At 41.2% G+C, this 19,340-nt stretch overlaps 1 protein-coding gene across 1 annotated transcript; it reads left to right on the top strand.

Moving 5' to 3' along the window:
• Nucleotides 1-1,384: 1,384 nt before the first annotated feature.
• On the top strand, nt 1,385-6,377 carry mat2ab (methionine adenosyltransferase 2Ab). The gene is made up of 9 exons (XM_008289822.1): nt 1,385-1,618; nt 2,332-2,409; nt 2,497-2,619; nt 2,714-2,826; nt 2,932-3,075; nt 3,193-3,411; nt 3,495-3,677; nt 3,801-3,934; nt 4,522-6,377. The coding sequence occupies exons 1-9, from the start codon at nt 1,525-1,527 to the stop codon at nt 4,622-4,624; spliced, it is 1,191 nt and encodes a 396-aa protein (XP_008288044.1). The 5' UTR covers nt 1,385-1,524; the 3' UTR covers nt 4,625-6,377.
• The last annotated feature ends 12,963 nt before the right edge of the window (nt 6,378-19,340 follow it).

The following is a 19,340-nucleotide window of genomic DNA, read 5'->3' as shown; positions in this document are numbered from 1 at the left end:
GAGATGGGAGCTTTTTGAGTGTAATATAATCAAGTTATGGTGAGATATAATATACTCGGCATCTGCTCTTCTCTCCACTCTCCAGTTTGCATTTTGCTGCAAATGTCTTCCCAGGTTAATCTCTGTCGCCAGGGATGAAGATGTTCTGATGTTCCTATGATAGCCAAAATAAACTTATCAGATGAATTATATGGGCACTGGTGTATACTACACTTTAATGATGTTTTCTAGGGAACACACAGTCTATGATAAAATACACAACACGCAAAGACAACAGGAGTTTTATATAATACACTAGAAAATAAACAATTTAATCTTATCTACAAGCACAATACTACCTGATATCTGAACTTTTAGTAGTTGTTTAGGTATTGATGTTAGTTTAGAGGTTGTTTAATATGAGAATTATATTTGTGATGGGGTCTGAAGTGTTTCCATGCTGCACTTATTTAACAAGACTGGAATGAAGAAATACAAGAAGTGTTGGCTGTGAAGGTGCAGCAACACTGGGGGACGTTTATGATTCTAAATTTGCTGTTTTGTAACCGGTTTGAACAACTTAAGGATTGGTATGGATTCTAACCTGAAGACTTAATTTATAGTGACAAAACAGTGTGCGACTAATTCAGTTAAATTGTATTTTCAATACAGAAAAAAAGGAGAAAACAACACCTAGAGGAATAAAGAAAATAAACAAGATTAAAAAACAAACAAACAACAACAAAACATGTGAGTGTCTTATGTATATTAGGCTACATCGAGCTAAATGTCATATTCAGTTTTGTTTATGTGCTCCCCTTAGTTTGTGACATGCAATCACATGCTGTGCTGCAGGGTGCACTAAAAACATGGAAAACGGTAAACGAATCCGTCGCTTTCATTGTCGTTCTGTAAAGTTTGAGATTAACAACTTTTTGAAGTATTCCTGTCTTATATCATTGTATTTACCACACCTCAAGACTGCCTCGGCTGATTTATTACATCAGCATCACCATCACACTCTCCGTCGGACAACAACACGCTTTAGATGTTTCAGATTCAGTGAACTTTATTTGTCCCCGGGGGGCAATTAACAACGCACGAAGAGCAGGCAGTGCAACAATGACGTAAGTAATTAAGTATATAAAAAAAAGATAAGATAAGTATCATGAATAAGTAATGTGATAAGGTTTCTCGGATGAAATGTGCTGACCCACCAGGGCTCTGGTGTGACTATAGCGTTTTGTTACCACGTGGTCGCTGTCAAACTCCGCGCTGCATCCTGTGTTACAGTGTAGCGCCTCCCCCCCCTCCTTCTGCGCGCCCAGTGGTACGGTCCACCTCCTCGTTACGTCAGCACGTCTGGCTCCGCAGGATAAATAGTGGAGCTCTGCGCCATGAGGCTCAGGCTTGAGGATCAATACACCGAGAGACTGAGACTGTCCTCTGGGATAGCACCAAAAACGCCGAGACACTCCAAATAAAAAGAAATAGCGAGTTAGCTTTGATACTATTGTCGTAATACTTTCACGCCAGCCGTCAACAATGATGAACGGACAGATGAACGGCTTCCATAACTCCCTCATTGACGAGGACTGCTTCTTGTTCACCTCAGAGTCAGTCGGAGAAGGACACCCCGGTAAGACTCGACATGCCGGCCTTTTTGTTTTTTTTTCTTATCAGATTTTCTCATGAAACGAGCTACATTTATACCGTGAGCGAACCGCCTCCCGCTGCGTGAATATAAAATTTACCTCCAGTAAGAAAAAAGCGGCACAGACACAGTTAACATGTAACGTAACGGCCTTTTCTGCTACTTGAATGGAGCTGGGCCGGTTTCCAGAGCACGCGCTGTTAGCTAATGTTAGCTAGCAAAGCTTTGGTGAATAGATGGAGCAGTCGCGTGTCTGCACCACCGACAGCCAACGTATCACAGTGTTCGCAGCACACATTCACCTTAGACGTTAATTGGACATTTTTTAATCACTACGCCCTTTATTTGTTAATCGGTCAGTGGTTTTCTCAAAATGCCGAATCGAGGCTTATCTCGAAGCGCGCGGGAGACAGCGGATGCTCGACTGTTCAAGTACAGTGAGACAGTTTGTGTTTTATTGTAACCGGACGCAAATAAGCAGTTCAGTAGGTTATCGTGCTAGTCTTCTGGTCCCCCTCGATCTACCCGCGCTCCTGAACCCACCACATGTGCAGCTGATGAAATGGCGACTGCTGAGAGACTCAGAGCCACTCCCACTAAGCACGAACCGAGCCGGAGGTTTACATTCACGCGGGGTCTGCTGCAGTTCCTTACTGATGCTGGTGTTTAGTCATTTCGTTATTCTTGTTTGCTTTCAGACAAGATCTGCGACCAGATCAGTGATGCAGTTCTGGATGCCCACCTCAAGCAGGATCCTGATGCCAAAGTTGCATGTGGTAAGGAAAGAGTTGCCTCTCGTCAGATGTTCATGTTGTGTCACAGAAAATCCTTTCCTTCTGTAATTATTTTCTTGCCCCATACAGAGACTGTTGCCAAGACTGGGATGATCCTGTTGGCAGGTGAGGTGACATCCCGCGCCACAGTGGACTACCAGAAAGTTGTTCGTGACACCATCCGCCTAATTGGTTATGATGACTCCTCCAAAGGTACGGCATGTTGATGTATTACTGGTTTGTGCTTTTTATGGAGTTGTTTGTTGATGTTTTGGTCTTGATCTGTTGCTTTCTGTCTTTTATGCAGGCTTTGACTATAAGACCTGCAATGTTCTTGTGGCCTTGGAGCAGCAGTCTCCTGACATTGCTCAAGGAGTCCACGTTGACCGTAATGAGGAGGACATTGGCGCTGGTGACCAGGTCAGTTATGGCTATCAGTGTTTTCATTTGCCCTGAGTGTAAATTGCTGACCTTGTTTGACCTTAATTGCATTTTAAATACTAAGTAATGTCTTTTGATTTGCAGGGATTGATGTTTGGATATGCCACTGATGAGACTGAGGAGTCCATGCCTCTCACCATTGTCCTTGCCCACAAGCTGAATGCCAAGATGGCTGAACTGCGTCGCAATGGCACCCTTCCATGGCTCCGACCAGACTCAAAGACACAGGTAGAGCTTTCTTTTCTTTTTTTTTATGTCCATTAATTTCCCTCTCGCTTGCTTTAAATTTTCTTGCTTTTTGGTCGTGTGGTACCCAGCTAATTCAAATTTTCATCTTCGTTGCAGGTTACTGTGCAGTACCGTCAGGACCGTGGTGCCATGCTGCCTGTGCGTGTGCACACAATTGTGATCTCTGTTCAGCATGATGAGGATATTTGCCTGGAGGAGATGAGGGATGCTCTGAAGGAGAAGGTCATCAAGGCTGTTGTTCCCTGCATCTACTTGGACGATGACACCATCTACCACCTGCAGCCCAGTGGGCGGTTTGTCATCGGTGGCCCACAGGTACATGTCAGAGGGTGTTGCTTTGAGGAACTATTTAGCCTTTGAGTTGTTTACATCGTTAACCTCTCTCCTACCTTTTACAGGGAGATGCTGGCCTCACTGGACGTAAAATCATTGTGGACACGTACGGAGGCTGGGGAGCCCACGGTGGTGGAGCATTCTCTGGGAAGGATTACACAAAGGTGGACCGCTCTGCTGCTTATGCTGCACGCTGGGTGGCCAAGTCTCTGGTCAAGGCTGAGCTGTGCAGGAGGGTGCTGGTCCAGGTGAGCTGTAATGTCAAACTCCACCAGTTTTCATTTTTTAGAGAGGGGCTGCAAGAGGTTCCTACCTGAAGTTTTATCGTGGTTTTTATGCTTGATATAATACATCAATGTGTGCTGTATTAGGTGTCCTATGCCATTGGAGTTGCCCATCCCCTCTCCATTTCTATCTTCCACTATGGGACCTCCCACAAGAGTGAGAGGGAGCTGCTTGACATTGTGAAGAAGAACTTTGACCTCCGTCCTGGAGTCATTGTCAGGTAATGTATAACCTCTGAAGCCATCTGCTATTCAATTATATAGCAGCTCCTGGCTCCTTCCTGTTTCCTGTGCCTTAGTGATTTCTTTTTTTTTCAGTTGCCCTGCCCAGGATTTAATTATTTTTGACTGATTAGTTGTAACACAACAGAATCATCTGTGTTTGCCACAGCTGGCATCTTTTGTTTGACTTCTGTTATCAAAATTATGAGTGCCCTATCTCTTTCTGCTTAATTACATCGTACAGTAGATTAAAGGTGGGCATCAGTGGGGCAAAGTCTCCATAACTGGGGCAAATGTGATTACTATCTGGTGTAGTAAAGCCATATAGCTCAGTTAGATAACTGCTGCTTTATAAATTGGATGAGTGTGGTTTCCATCTGCAAGCTGCAGTGTCCTGTTTGGTTGGCAGGGTAAGTGTCGAAGCTTCACGTTTCCCTCCTTATCAGCCAGTCTAACCTTTTTTTTCTTATGACTCTCGACACTCCCCACTGGCTAATTGTGGGCGTTATGCCTGTGTGAGTATGATTGTGTGGATCTAAGGTCACTGTATGTGACTGCTGCTAAATATGTTGATTATGTATTCCAGGGAGCTGGATCTGAAGAAACCCTTGTATCAGAGGACCGCAGCCTATGGCCACTTTGGCCGAGACTCCTTCCCATGGGAGGTTCCCAAAAAGCTCAAATACTAAACCTGTTAAGCTTTTCCCCCCAGGCTTGTTGGTGTATACTACAGAGAAGCCTCCAAGGTTCCGGGGTGAAATGCACTTATCGCTCACATAATAATGGCATCATTTAACACATGACTCCCTTCCTCGCTCCACACCTCCCTGTCTTGTTACTGTTTTCTACTGGTTGCAGTATCGTGCTGGGTCCTAGGAGGCATACCTCTGACCCTTGATGTTTTAAAGAATTGGATGGGTTCCATGAACTCATGCACTACTGGAGTTCATGTTCTCCCATGTCTTGAGGTCCCCCTGCTTCTTGTTGTGATAGTCACAAATTAGCTGCGTTCAGTTCTCCTTTTGGCATTCCACTCATGTCAGTATCGTCAGTCTTCTATTCAATGTCATGGCGGTAGCATATTAGACTATATGCGATACCCCTCTTAATTTACTGGTGCTACTGATATAAGGAGTCTGCATGACATCTAAATTTATTCAAGTCCATTTATAAGCATCATTTGATAGTCAGAGTGTTGTCTGATCTAGCACTGTCCCCCCCTCCCCCCACCCAAAAAAAAAAAAGTTTAGCTTTTTTCTTTAACATTCCTCCTTTGTCAGTCTGGTATACTTATTCCTTGACCCAGTGTTTTTATCCCTTTTGTTAGCTTTGCTTTATCCCCTCTTCTTTGCGGAGGATGCTAGAATGGCACAATTAAAATTCAAGGGTTGTTGCTGTTTTCACTAAAAATGCTATGCATTGCAGGCTATGGGGCAAGCCAAATCCTAATTATTCAAGCTCTCAATGAGCTTACGGCCTCAGATGCCCCTACAGACCTTTGCTGTTTTCTGACGTAATACAGAAAAGTCAGAAGCTGCTATGTCACTGCTCTGGTCTGCAGAGGTATTGGTTATACTTGATGGCGATAGGGAAAATTTCAATTGTGTATGCATTGACAAACAATTTTAAATTAGTCCTTTTTTAAATGTAGTTTCACTTGGTTTTTTTATGGTTTGAAGTGACTAAAGACCCTTTCACTCCTTAAGTTTATTGATGGCAGGTGTGGCTACAGAGAAACCTGAGTCCCATCTTTATTCCTAAAGGAGTGCGTTCTTGCCACAGAGTCTTATTGGCTAGGAGTCAAACCTCAACATTATTTATTTGTTCTCTGAAACTCAGCGTGGATACAGAGAAGCTGAAGTTTCAGAAGGCAGCTTTAATCAGACTTATTGAACCTTGGATTCCGTTTGACTTGATCATTTCAGTGTTTGGCTTGAGGCTCCAGAGTGTTGTACAGAAAAGCTTTGGTCCGCCTCAACAGCAGTGTCACTGGCTACTGTAAATGACTCTTTTAAAACTTTTTTTATTTTTGAACTGCAGATCTTATTTTTTTAGGTGGGTTAGTTTTAAAATCCCATTTAAAATGTCGGGTGCAATTCTTTAGCTCTTACCTATCCTCGTTAATGCGATGGCAACATTTGGTTGGTGTAGTACAGAGAAACCAGCCTTGTTTACACAGCCATCCCATGTGGGGGATAGTTGCAAGTTTTGGTTTTGTTCCCTTTTACCACTCGGAGGTCATCCCGTTGGCTACAGTAAGTGTAAGAGTGCCTTTTCTATTTCCTCTACCCCCACCCCACCCCACCCCCATTTGCTTTTCTCCCTTCCCACCAACATGCGTTCAACTTCCAGAGGAACAAGTAGCTCATAATGTAATGCTTCATGTCTAGACTGGGTAGTTTCCTTATGCTCTGTAATAAATGACTACTCCTTTGAAACATCTTTTGTCTCATTGCTTTTCTTGCATATTTATTGTCCATACTGCAGAGTGTTATTTGTGATGCTTGATTTAAGACAGTCCTCACAATAAGGAAGTTGCTGTAATTCGTACCCCTAATGAGAAATTTAAAAAAAAAAAAAAAAGCACTCCTGAAATCAGTCCTCGGTGCTTGAACCAGTCTGTAAATATCATGTTGGAAGCTAAATACAACTGACCTCTGGATTTGTGCAATCCAGATAAATGAAGTCGTTAAATACAGCTTGTGCTAGTTTGTTGACCAGGTTCCTGTTCAGGAAGTTTTAGCGCGTGACTGAAAAATGGGGCATCAACACATCTGTGTTTTTAAGGCAGTTATCTCCATGGGAACGAGCGGCATGTTGCTCGGCAACTATGTATGACGAAAACTGTCCTTATGATTGGTTTCTGGTATGCAAGCAAAGTTGAAGTGTATCTGAAAAGCTTTTAAACTTTAATTTGCAATCAGAATGTTCGTGTAAGGTGGGGTTTCCGTCAGCTCTGATCTGTAGTTGACACCGGTACATTTTTGGACCTCAGGAGTTTGTCTACATTGTAATGGCTGTTTCTATAAAGCCAGAACAGGGACAATAGCAGGCGGCTGCAACAACGTTTTGAGAATCTGTTTGCTGTTCAGTTTGGTTTCCAAAATGTGTGGCTTAAAGTGGACATTGAACCACAAAGCTGTGTTAGAAAGAGCGTGACTTTTATATTTGCAGCCAACCTGCATTACATTTAGGTTCATGATCTAAATTACCTGAAACCTCAAGTCCTCAGTTACTGGAGTTTTGTAAATTGTCAGCTGGATCTCTGCTGAGGCCTCAGTTTGTCTGACCAGAGGGAAGCAGCTAGAAGGAGGTTTCAGGGTTGTTGGCAGGGCTAAGCATCTTACATGTTGCCACTGGACCGGGTCCAGCACTGAGCAGCGCTTGTGGCAGAGTTGAACCCCAAACCAACCCCCTTCATGTTGGCCCCCGATAAGCTGCCTGTACCTCAGTGTGCTTTTAGTGCGACTGGTTTAATGGAGATAAACAGCACAGACAGCTGCCTCAGCTTATGAGGCAGGTAAACATCGGAAGTCTTGTGGTTTTTGTATTGTGAAATTTCAAAATCCAGGATTTCCCCTTGATGACGAATTCTTATGAATTATGTTGATATCACTGACTGAAGACCAGTTGGGCTTGTTTTCTCATCACTCAGTGGACAAGATTAAACATATTCCACTGTGGTGTGAGCCGCTGCATTATAGTTCATGTTGTGGTCACATCGACCTTTATTTGTTTTTTGCTTCTTTGAAGGCCTTTGCTATGTCATTTACCTGATCGACACCGATAGCACGTCCAGCCTCTAAGGTGGCACAAAGCCAAGATGCTGCTTCCATTTAATGGTTCAGACTTCATGGAAACCGCATTGCATAAAGGACGAAGCTCTTCACTGCTCTTAGTGTAGCAAGTTTCAAATCGCATAGTGATTACATAATCAAACATGTTTATTTTCTGTTTGTCATGTTGCTGGACTACTGCTTGCATTTTCATTGAGCCATTGTATATCAGTGATACAGATAGTATGAAGGGCAAAGACAACAAGCAGCACGAGCACATTGTCTCAATTACAAGGTTGTCATATTGCTCTGCTTTCATCTAGACATTGTTGTGTCCGAAATATACACATTTTATAGAATATTTTTTTACATGTTTCATACACAACACATGCAGATTTTGCCCTCCAGTAACCTACTAAGTTAACTTTCAGATGGAGCAGTACATTGTGGAAAAGAAAGACTGACTTTATTTATGAATTAACCATGACTAGGATGAATTTTGCAAAATAAAAAGTCTTTGTTGCGCTCTCTATTCAATAAATGTCCCCTTTTCACCTTTCTTTTAAAAAAGAATATGCCAGCATTCAGACCATTTGTGTGCATGTCAGGTCAAAACCGACTTGACTCCTGAGTAAACTTTATCGAACAGTCGAGTTCACATGTGGCAAAGTGACCCTTGGTTTGATAGTTTAGACACAACACAACAGAAATACTGAGATAGTGTGACCTGCCATCAGTAGCACTGTAACTCAAGCTCTTGGAAACCTTGGTCTTGGTGTAAACAAGCATTTGTCCAACAAAACTATGTAAGCTAAGTGTGATGAACCAGTTTCTCAAGTTATATATTTAACTAGAAAGAGGTCAAACAGGAGCTTAGTCGGTAAAAGATTTGAGAACATGCACATTTTCAGAAACATCAAGACATAAATGAATAGTGTCTTGTGCTAAATGAATTGTACATACACAAAACTTTGCTTGAAGGTGACACCATCAGCCACATGTTCATGGACTTAAATACCTGACATCAGAAATAAGACATAAACATGATTTAAAATGGTTGCAATATTTCCATTACTTCACTATTTTACAGTAAGATATTTGCTCTTCTGTAAAACTACATCTAACAGTTGATATTTACTATATTAAAATTGCAAGCCCCCCCCAGTTAGAAAGTTAATGCAACAAAGGCCAGTACACCTTCCATTACTACACTTCTTTGCTCTTCCAATACGTTGCCTTTCCATCTTCATTTTTCATGACGGACTCAATCCTCCTCAGCGGGGAGGCTACCAATGTTTAACACATTTCTGTCATTCTTTAAAAGACATTTTCTTTCTGCTGCTGCTTGTTGGAGACGTCGTATTTTCCTGCCTTCCCCTTCAAAATGCCCTGAAGGTGACATTTAGGTCAGGCGACATACTTAGCATACTTGACTTTGTTCTACTTTAAAAACACTTGTGTGATTTTGGCAGTGTGCTTATCATGCTGGAATATTCCTCTTCTGCCAAACTGATGCAAGCTGAGAATCATCTTGTCAGCCAGTATGTTGGTACATCCACAGGCATTCATTGTACTATCTATGAATGTCATCTCTGCAACACCTTCTGCACTCCATGTCATCACATCACATCTGTGCTTCACTCTTGGGACTATGCATTCAGTGTGGAAGTCCTCTCATGCAATGTCCTTCTCACAGAAACTGAAACTTTTCTCAGAGCTGGAATATGCAAATGGTGCATTGCCAGTGGTGTCATCTTAGGAGGCCAGCCATTGCTGCTCAGATTAGAGGTACTATAGTTCATTCTGTATGCTCCTTCAGCTGATTTTAGTTGGTCACTGATCTTCTGTTTCAGTTCCATCTTTATCTTTCTGACATTTCAGTTCCTCTGGTAATTCTTTTTGGTCATGGAGCCATGATGGCTAGCTGATACAAAAATAAGAACGTTCTGATGTTCACAGGTTATTTGTTGTAACTGTTTTCATGCAGTTAGGTTACCTGGAAATCACAAGCTGTACCCAAATTAGCTTCAGTGATCACAGGTTTTCTTTCCTGAGTCAGTCATGATAGGTGTATGAACTTGTTTTGCAAATGGTTTCTACTGAAGTGTCCGTGTTTGTTTTTGATTGATCGTAAGAGGAAAAACCTTCTGCTTGTTGACTTAGACATGATGCAACTATTTCAAGGTGTGTTTTGGATCTTGTGACATTTAGGTGATATTGCACTCACTTCCTTACTTCTGTTCTACACTGTACATGTATTAAACCATTCAAGTGTCTTAACACTGTAGTATAAGTTAGCTTTAGTACTTCATAACATGCAACCTTTTTTATACAAAGAAACCTCTGTTTTGTTGGTCAATCACCACTCAATACCAAAGAATAGTGATGAACTGTTGATGTCAGATGCAATATTTTGATCTAGAAGCACAGAAGGAACAATAAGGAAATTAAACGATTTTCTTCAGCTATATTTTACTGCATTATTCACTATCTACACTGTCACCGCCAAATTATTTTCACTACTAATGACAGAAATTAAATCCATAGTGTGTCCATAAATACTGTGTAGGCCTTATCCATTATCAGCTTCACACATTAATAAAACTACATCTGTTTTTATCTGTGGTGCCACCACATGCTAGTAGTTACACCAACAATTTAAGTCTGTGTAACATTATGATACAACAAATGCATTCCTCAGCGAAAATGAAAACGTATAGGAATGTAAATGAAATATAAACATAATTAAATCATACAAATAGTTAAGAAAGTCTCACAAAACATTTGAAACAGTGGCACTGCAAAAAGCTGAATTCATTATTTAAAGGGACATAATACTTATAAGGGAAATATTACTACAATATACTGCATTTGTACGTGTAAACTGTGACTGTATGTATTCCATGTCTGTACAAATAGCTTCTTCACAACGTTAAAAAAAACCAAACTGTTGCCAAGATTTGTCTGAAGCTGATCCTCCTAAATATATCAGTAGAGCTCAAGAATCCCACAAAGATTTGTCTAATCTATGAGTTGTGACAAAGAAAGACATCTAAAGTTGCACTTTGCCCTGGTTGCAAGACCACAAGTTTAAAACAACAGCTTTGGATCAACTCTGTAAACAACTCATTGGCCTGATGTTTGCTCATTTACAAAGTGAGAATGAGTTTGAATCATTAACTCTGAACCCAGAAACATCCATCCATCCATTATCTATACACCACTTCACCCTCACTGGGGTCCAGGGGGGCTGGAGTCTATCCCAGCTGACTCAGGGCGAAGGCAGGGGACACCCTGGACAGGTCACCAGTCTATCACAGGGCTACACTTAAAGACAGACAACCAAGCACACTCACATTCACACCTACGGACAATTTAGAATCTCAATTAACCTCAACATGTTTTTGGACTGTGTGGGAGGAAGCTGGAGAACCCAGAGAGAACCCACGCTGCACGGGGAGAACATGCAAACGCAAAAAGATCCCGGGTGTCCCCACCGGGACGCGAACCGGTGACCTTCTAGCTGCGAGGCAACGTTGCAGAAACAAATTTGGGAAAACGTTTTTGGGACTAAATGTTCTTAATTTACTATCCAACAATTAAATCTGTCATTCAAATTTGAAATGCATTGATTGAGCTGATTGTTCTGGGACTCTGGGACTTCTTTGTTTTTTTAGGTTAAATGCTCTGCTCCTTTGCGAGCCAATAAATAAAATGCTCCTTGCAAATTGAAACTTCAAAAGAGTTAAGAAATCAAAGCGTCCTCGTGGACGCTGATTGAAATGTCAGCCAAACTGCCTCAGAGATTAGGTGAATACTTTCTACTGTTCAGCAAATGTGACAAGAACAGTAGAGCTCTTTCACAGCAGCCATTTTGACATGTAATAGTCGGGAAGTCTCTGTTCCATGAAGGTACAGTCAAAATGTCAAAATGGCTGCTGTATAAAAGGCCCATAGAGGTAATGGTAAAAGCAAAGTGTAGTCTGATTCTCAGAAATAAGCCCAAAAAATGAAGCTCTAAAGGAAATTCTAAACACTGCTGCATGAGCTTGAACAATTTATATCCTTACTGAACCCTGAGATTAGTTTCTGGGCAGATCTTCGGTCATGTAAGAATGCTGTTGTTCCACCTGCATCCAGAGTTGTTTACCATATCGAACTATCACATGATTGATGATGTATGTCTGCAATAACGTAAGACCTGTGATTAAAATTGCACAAGACTGTGTTGCTCAACAGGAATGAAAACATTTCCAAAGAAGCTGATAATCTTTATGTAACACCTGATATGTAATGCAAACACAGGTCATGATCAGCTAATTGCAGGAGAACAGGAAAGCAATATTGACACAACCTTGTACCAACACGAATTATGGATGTATTACAAGGTAGTTATTTGAACTGGCGGTATTCTGTCGATGCCCAAATGGAAAGGACACTCAGAAGACGGTGATTGAGTGAAGTAAACAATCTGATGACGTGAGAAGATTCTGCTGAAATTATTACAGGAATGTCCGTTCATTCATAGTTTTTCACACCTGATGTTAGAAATGGTTGAAACGCCCATTGAGGCAAGTTTGGACGGTGCACACTAGTCAGCGCCCTGAGGGGGTCACAGGAGACTCCTGCTGTGTTGAATAAAACATTTACCTAATGCAGCTGTAAGCAACAGTTCGGGCATCCCTCAGCATAACTTATTGTTCTCCTTTTTTAAGGTCACAACATAAAAAGTAACAGTGATTTCACATAAAAAATAAAAAAAAAATCCATAATTAATATGTGTTTGTTGCAGGATTTGTATTTACTTCTTTTCATTTCAAAATTCATTAAAGTATGTAATGTAACGTTAGATGCCCAAACCTTGGTACACAACTGTGAGACTGAAGAAAAAAAAAAAAAAAGAAAAAAAAAGACAGAAGAAAAGTTAGAATGAATTAAACACTATCTTGTAATCCCGATGGAATCTCTGTGACTTCTTTTTGTTTCTCAAAATCGCCTCGAGCTTTAAAAAGATTTGTCGGACTAAACCCGGCATTAAATCTTGTTCTAGTGAACAAAGTGCTGGATGGGTAATCCAATGAACCCTTTGGCTATAATAAGCTTTGTTGCTGTGTCACATAAATGTTGTCAGCTTCGTCCAGTTCTGGGTGTGCTTTATAGTTTGCACATGTAAAAATGTAGAGTTTCATTGTTATGAAAAAAAAAGACTCATTAGCAGAAGGAAACAGCAAAGATCTGACATAGATAACATGAGGCTCCTAATGTGTGATTGAGTTGAATATTGGGAGGTCAATAAGCTGTGTAAACTGATGTATAATATTATATATTATTTGTAGAGATCCGATACTGGGTATCGGTATCGGGCCGATACTGGACGAAATGACGGTATCGGATGATTTACTTCACAGTGGTAACTGGCCGATCCGATACCGCCACACACACACAATCCTGCCTTCGGACACATCCACGGGTTCGTCTGCTCATTGGCTACAAGTGTACAGCGTCAGAGAGTGTCTGCAACTGGTCGAATCTACAAGGGTGGGACTTGTCCGTACCGGGTTGACTGTCTGAGACACTCCATTGGCCCTTCAGGCTGTCACTCACCCTCAAAGCCCTCCTATTGGCCAAACTAGGTGTCAATCAAAAGCTGAGACGTCCGTCCAGCTGACTGTAGCGCTTTCAGCGTGATCTGAAATAGATTCAGTCTGATTTTGCCAGAAGAAATGAATAAAACAACCGGAACTGATCTCAAGCTGGGAAGACATTGCTGCAGAATTTGTGCCTTTGAGGATCTAATACGTTTTACGGACCGAATTATTTTACGGGATTATGTTCACTGTTTGTGTCCGGACAGAATGAGACCAAGCTGGTGAGGAATGAGCGATGTTTGAGCTGCAAAGAGCCTTCAAAAGTAAGAAAACTCGGATTTTAACATTTTGCTTTTCTGTACAAAAAGCTCTTTGTGTCAACGCTGTGGTTGCTGCAGGTCAAAAAGGTTTATATCATCGGAAAGAGGAGAGCTTTCATTTGATGTGTATGTTGTCGGGAAACGTGATTGTGGAGCATGCGCACATCTAGCTGTAATGTGTTTGGAAAGTGGTCACGTCCCGCCGGCGGGCCGTGGGAGCGGTAAGGGGTTAAAAATACTCTTCTTAAATATTTTTTTAAAAATTGGAAGTATATTTTGAGTGAAATCACCCTTTAAAACTACGTCAGCACCCAAACTAGAAGCCGTGCACTTATACGGCCGTAGAAGACGAGTACAGCCTCTACCAGCAGCCTGTACGTGGGTCTCCGGCTCTGCAGACAGACTCTTCCTATTGGATCCCATCCCGCAGCAGTTCACAACGTTTCCGGCCTCATTTACTACTGCTCATGCGCAGAGCCGAGAGCAGCTATTAGTGGTACTGTTATTTAATACCAAGTTTTGGTAATTTAACCTTTAAATTGCAGCTTAATGTTGCTGTGTCATTTTGATCTGTTCTAAATATGTGAATGGCACTGAGTGCACACTGTAGTCTGATTGCAGCTCAAATAAAGCAGCTACAGTTTAACTTTGAGACATGCTTTTGGCTGTTTTTTCCTTTCTTAGAAAAGCAAATCTATGCTTTAATAGTATGAGGCTTTTGATAAAGCCATCTTAAACAAATGTATCCATGCAAATAAGGTATTTCCAAAGAAGTTTAGGAGGAGAGATGGTATCGGTATTGGTATTGGTATCGGCAGATACTCAAAGTTGAAGTATCGGTATCGGTATCGGAAATCAAAAAGAGGTATCAGTCCATCCCTAATTATTTGTCATGTTTGATTTTGATGCTCAGAGTGTTGTTGAGGTTGAATTTTAAACATCCACGAGGATCCATCTGCATTGTTTTCCTAACGAACCTTGATGAATTTTTAAAGACTGTTGAAATATTATCCCATTTATTGAAAACACACTCGGTTTAACATCTAGAAACCTCTTCTTTGTGGCTTTTTGTGACCTCAGAGAACTTCTGGATGCACCTCTTAACTCTGAAATGGAGCCCTGCTCATCCCGGCAGTTACAGTATATCAAGCTATGAATAGCGTTCATCGTCAAATGATACCATCAAAGCCTCTGTCCTGTTTGCAGCTTAACCACAGCAGCTGTGCATTTCCACTACACAGTGGCCCAGCCAAACATCTATATTTAACCAATTGTTGGTGCTTCGGGGGAGGGGGGTTACACTTCCATAGCCTTGAATGGGCAAGATCACTTTACTGCAACGGTACTGCAGCACAGGCACAGGCTGCTGCAGCTGACAGGCGACGGGTTGTAATAAAGGTCTGGGAAATTGTTCCTCGAGAGCATCGCATTACACACACACACACACACACACACACACACTGTAAGCTGATTTTTGGAGACAGCCATGAGCCGATACAACTTTAAATTTTCACTGGTGATCAACATGAACATTGCGTTGGTGCAGTATTATGAACTGATGTTAGGAAATGAGCTTTTAGTGGCACTCAGGCGAGTACTGTGCTGATCCGTAACGAGAAAGAACACAGAATTCTTCCCACAACAGAGAGCTCAGACCACCTGAGCTCAGCTCACACATGAACCCAAACAAACCACGAGGGCAACCAAAGCCAATATGACATTGAGACTAAATGTTTTTAACACAGCGTCTCATTGTGTCTTTAATTTTTCTCACAGTCGGTGCAGTAGTCATGGTGAGAAGGGCAGAAGCCGGTCAGCCATTCAGTTGAGGTCAGTGGGATTTACCGTAAGGATTAGGTGACAGCTGATGCAATATTTGTCGGAGCTTGCTCTTACTGTACTTTTACAGGCAACTGAAATCAAACCCACCCCTTCCTCTTTTAGCTGTTTGCTGATAACTTACACTGTTTCACTGCACTGATTCAGATTTAAGTTTTATGTTTTTCAGCTTCCTGTTTTCTGTGTGTGTTTTCTACTTTTATCAATGATTCTGTGTGCTTATTGTATTTTAATTTTTAATTCATTTTTATTGAAAAGCACTTTGTAGCATTTGTTTTGAAAAGTGCTTCATAAATAACATTTATTATTATTATTATTATTATTTAGATTCAGCAGGAAACCTCAAAGTAAAACTGTGAATTTAAGCATCAAGTGTTGTTATTCAAGTGTCCTGTTCCCACCACACAATTAAATGTATGGTTGGTGGGCCTAATTTAACAATTAAAAAAAAAAAAAACAACTAAACTTTTCAGTTGCAAACATTATGTTGTTTGTAGTCGCATCAACTTCATTTTGTGGGTACTTTAAACAGAAATATCTTATTTAATTGGTTTAAAACTAAATTTAAGTTTAGAAAACTTAATGAAATTTGCTTGAGAACCTTTTATTGTAGTTTGTTAGTGGATATGATTTTTTCAGAGGAAGACGTGACCTCTTTAAGTATTTTCACCCTGTAACTGTGACTCTGCATGAATCCCTTGTATTGATGGTTACAAAGGTGCATCTGTTAACACTGAAACGTGCTGTGTCATTGTCAGCTCCACTGTTGCGCAATTGTGTTTTCAGCAGCTCCGTAGTTCCACCAAAAACTTATCTTATTTGATATAAAAGAGGCATTAAATCTGCGATGTCACCGTGTCCAACCCAGTCTAAATTCCACAGCATGTTATGTAACAGCCTTCACTGAGATCACTTCATTCAGCTCAGAAAAGAGCCAAGAATGTTGATCTTTTTAACAAATTTCAAACCAAATGATGGATATTGAAGTAGTTTTTGTTTGCTTAGTTTTATTAACAATTACTACAAATTTGAAAGAATTCAAGAGACAAGGTGAGATGGAGCCTCACTGTTTAACTCAGCATGAACAAATAAGACAGAAAGAAACATGATGTAAATATACAACTTTAGAACGGCTGCAGGTACTGTGCACCTTTGTGCTGAACAATAGCACTTTGTTTGCAATATTTGAAGAGCTTATCAAATGTTTGGTACCTCAGTAAGAAAACTTACTGAGCTGTGAAAGGAAGGAAGCTGAAGGCGTCCGAGTATCTGCTGTTGATGAAGAACAGAATTGCTAGAGGCTCTTAAAGGGTTACATGAGGGAACTGGTTCAATATTTGAACATCTACTATGAATGATAGAAGAGTTTTAAATTAAATCTAGAGCTTGTTGCAAAAACAAACCAAAAAAAAAAGACAGGAATGTTCGAGGCAGCGCCGCAGTTATCTTGATCTCGATTTTACAGCAGGCCGGAAATCCTAATGGTGCAGTCTAATCACAACGATTATATTAACGTCTGATAAACATGTGATATGTCATATATTAGGCAATACTCGAGTATTACCAAATACACCCAGCCTGACACGAACAGCGCTTCATTAAATTGCACATTTTCATGCTTTGGAAACATTCGGTGGGTGTTTCCAGGTGGTAAGCTGCAGAAGCATAGGTGAAGGGTTATGTAATCATTCATTGTAAAGCTAAACTAATGGGAGGGAAGGTGTGAAAGTGTGAGTCGTGATTGGGTCATTTTCAGCCAATTGAGAAATCGTGAAACTGGAGATTGTCTGGTGAGCGGCAGAGTAGAAGACATGTGAATATCTCGAGTCACATGCTGACTTAGGAATGAAAATGAGCCGGAGGAAGCCGTTGGCGATCTAAAGGGGAGTGTCTCTGCTGCACCAATGGCCTCGCAGAGCCCACTCCTCCTTGACAAGGCTTTGCATAACACTGTGGAGACTTGGCCCGCCATGTGGTCGCAGGATGAAGTTTGCATATTTTCATGCATTAATGAAAACAATGAGTTAATCTCCTACTATGGTGCGGATCAGCAGCCTGTCTGTCCAAATGTCAAGTCAACGGTGTTTTTTTCCACGGCCATGGGCTGCTGGCGGAACTTTCTGCCTCCGCTTTTCATGCACAGAGAAAAATTTGGCTGCAATTTATCCTCTTTGATGGGACGCATTTAACCTGCATGCTGCCGCTGGTCTTTTAGGCCTTAAGTGGAGTGATGCATTTGTGAAGAGCTCGTATTTCTTTTTTTGGTCACTTGTTTCTGATCAACTGCTAGATCCCCCCCAGTTTCTTTTTTCTTTTTTTACTGCAGCCTAGCTGTATGAATTAGGCTTTTGTGTTTCAAAGATTGGACTGGAGGGGGGTTTAACACTTCTAAATTGCCTAGCTTGTCCCACATGGGAAAACCAGAGTAACAATAGCAACCTCCTGCTGCAGCTTGGTGGGTGGGTAAAGAAATGAAACAGTGAAAGGTGTTACGTAAAACCGTAATCACCTGAAGGACTTTTGAACTTCTTGAGTGTTACACAGCATTTTCGAAGCCAGTGGGTGAATTTTATGCTTTGTCATGCAAAGACGGAGTTCACTGATGCAGCATTGTCTGTAGGTTTAAGTAAAATGTAAACTTTGTAACATAGTTGAAGTCTGAATTGAGTGTGTGCATGGGAGCTCGCCCTGGTTTATGACACTGAAAAGAGGAAATTCTTATCTTGTGTATAGAATCCACTGCCTGTTGTTGGACAATAATCCTCCATGATCATTTTTATGTGTCAAGTTAAGGAAAAACCTGAACCCTTGACCCCTACAGCGAGGTTGTTTGGTTGCTCTGTTTTGCTGTGTGGAGCATTTTGCTGACATGGTCTGAAAAGGTCACTGCAAATCAATACAAAGTTGTTGTGAGTGATCACCTTTATCCTGTGATCATACATCTTTATCCTGATGCGAGCGGTCTGTTCCAGGATGATAATGACTCCATCCATAGATCACGAGGGGTTAATGAATGATTTGATGGGTATGAAAATGATATGAAACATAAACTTTGGCCTTCATAGTCCCTACAGCTCAACCCAATTGAACACGTATGGGATGAATGTGTTCACCTCAATCATTAAAAACTCCAAATTAGGGAATATCATTTGGAAAAATGACGTTCAGCACCTCCAGCAGAGTTTAAGATACTTGGAGAATCAATGCCAAGGTGCACTGATGGTGTTGTAGGACTGCATGGTAGCCTGACACCTTATTGAGCCGCTGTATGTTAGGAGCATTTCACGCCTTTATCAGACAGCTGACAGGAAGAAGAGGGGCAGATAAGTGACATGCAGCAAACAGCCCCAGCCAGAAACCAACCCGGGGCTTCACAGTTAACTTTTAACTACCTACCACCTCGGCCTTCAAAACACTTCGGTTCTAGTTAAGCACTTTTTTAGTAAAAAGTGAAACAATATGTGAAATTTTACACTGATTAAAACTCCTCTTTGTATGGAAAAGACACTATAGTCAGACCAGTATACCTTAGATGCACAGTTACTATAAGCCTAAAGAATGAAATCTAATTTAACGGTGGGTAGAAACAGCTGTGGAGGCACAAGGAAAGTAAAGCAGAGGCCTGCAGAGTTGTACAGCTGACAGACACTGCCACCTGCTGAAGGCCGAATGTCAAACACTTGTGCCAACTGAAAGAGCATTTTTCTGTATCCCAATTTACACGTACCGTATTCCCAACAATGATTATTTCAGGACAGAAGTAATCAATAGTCTATAAATGTATTGATCTGTAATTCTGATTTGAATGAGCACACAAGACACTCACGTCATGGCTTTTCGATTCCGTCAGTTCACATTCAGACACACTGAGACGACAACAAA

This window comes from Stegastes partitus, unplaced genomic scaffold (assembly GCF_000690725.1).
Source record: "Stegastes partitus isolate 25-593 unplaced genomic scaffold, Stegastes_partitus-1.0.2 Scaffold639, whole genome shotgun sequence".
Lineage (NCBI taxonomy): Eukaryota > Metazoa > Chordata > Actinopteri > Pomacentridae > Stegastes > Stegastes partitus.
The sequence above is the reverse complement of the archived record's forward strand: the minus strand, read 5'-3'. Positions and strand labels throughout refer to the sequence as shown.

Bases quoted from the DNA above. Each gene is read 5' to 3' on its own strand.
- mat2ab (XM_008289822.1), top strand. From the start codon at position 1,525: ATGATGAACGGACAGATGAACGGCTTCCATAACTCCCTCATTGACGAG. The intron at 3,678-3,800 runs GTGAGCTGTAAT...GTGCTGTATTAG, and splicing joins GCAGGAGGGTGCTGGTCCAG to GTGTCCTATGCCATTGGAGT. The intron at 3,935-4,521 runs GTAATGTATAAC...TATGTATTCCAG, and splicing joins CGTCCTGGAGTCATTGTCAG to GGAGCTGGATCTGAAGAAAC.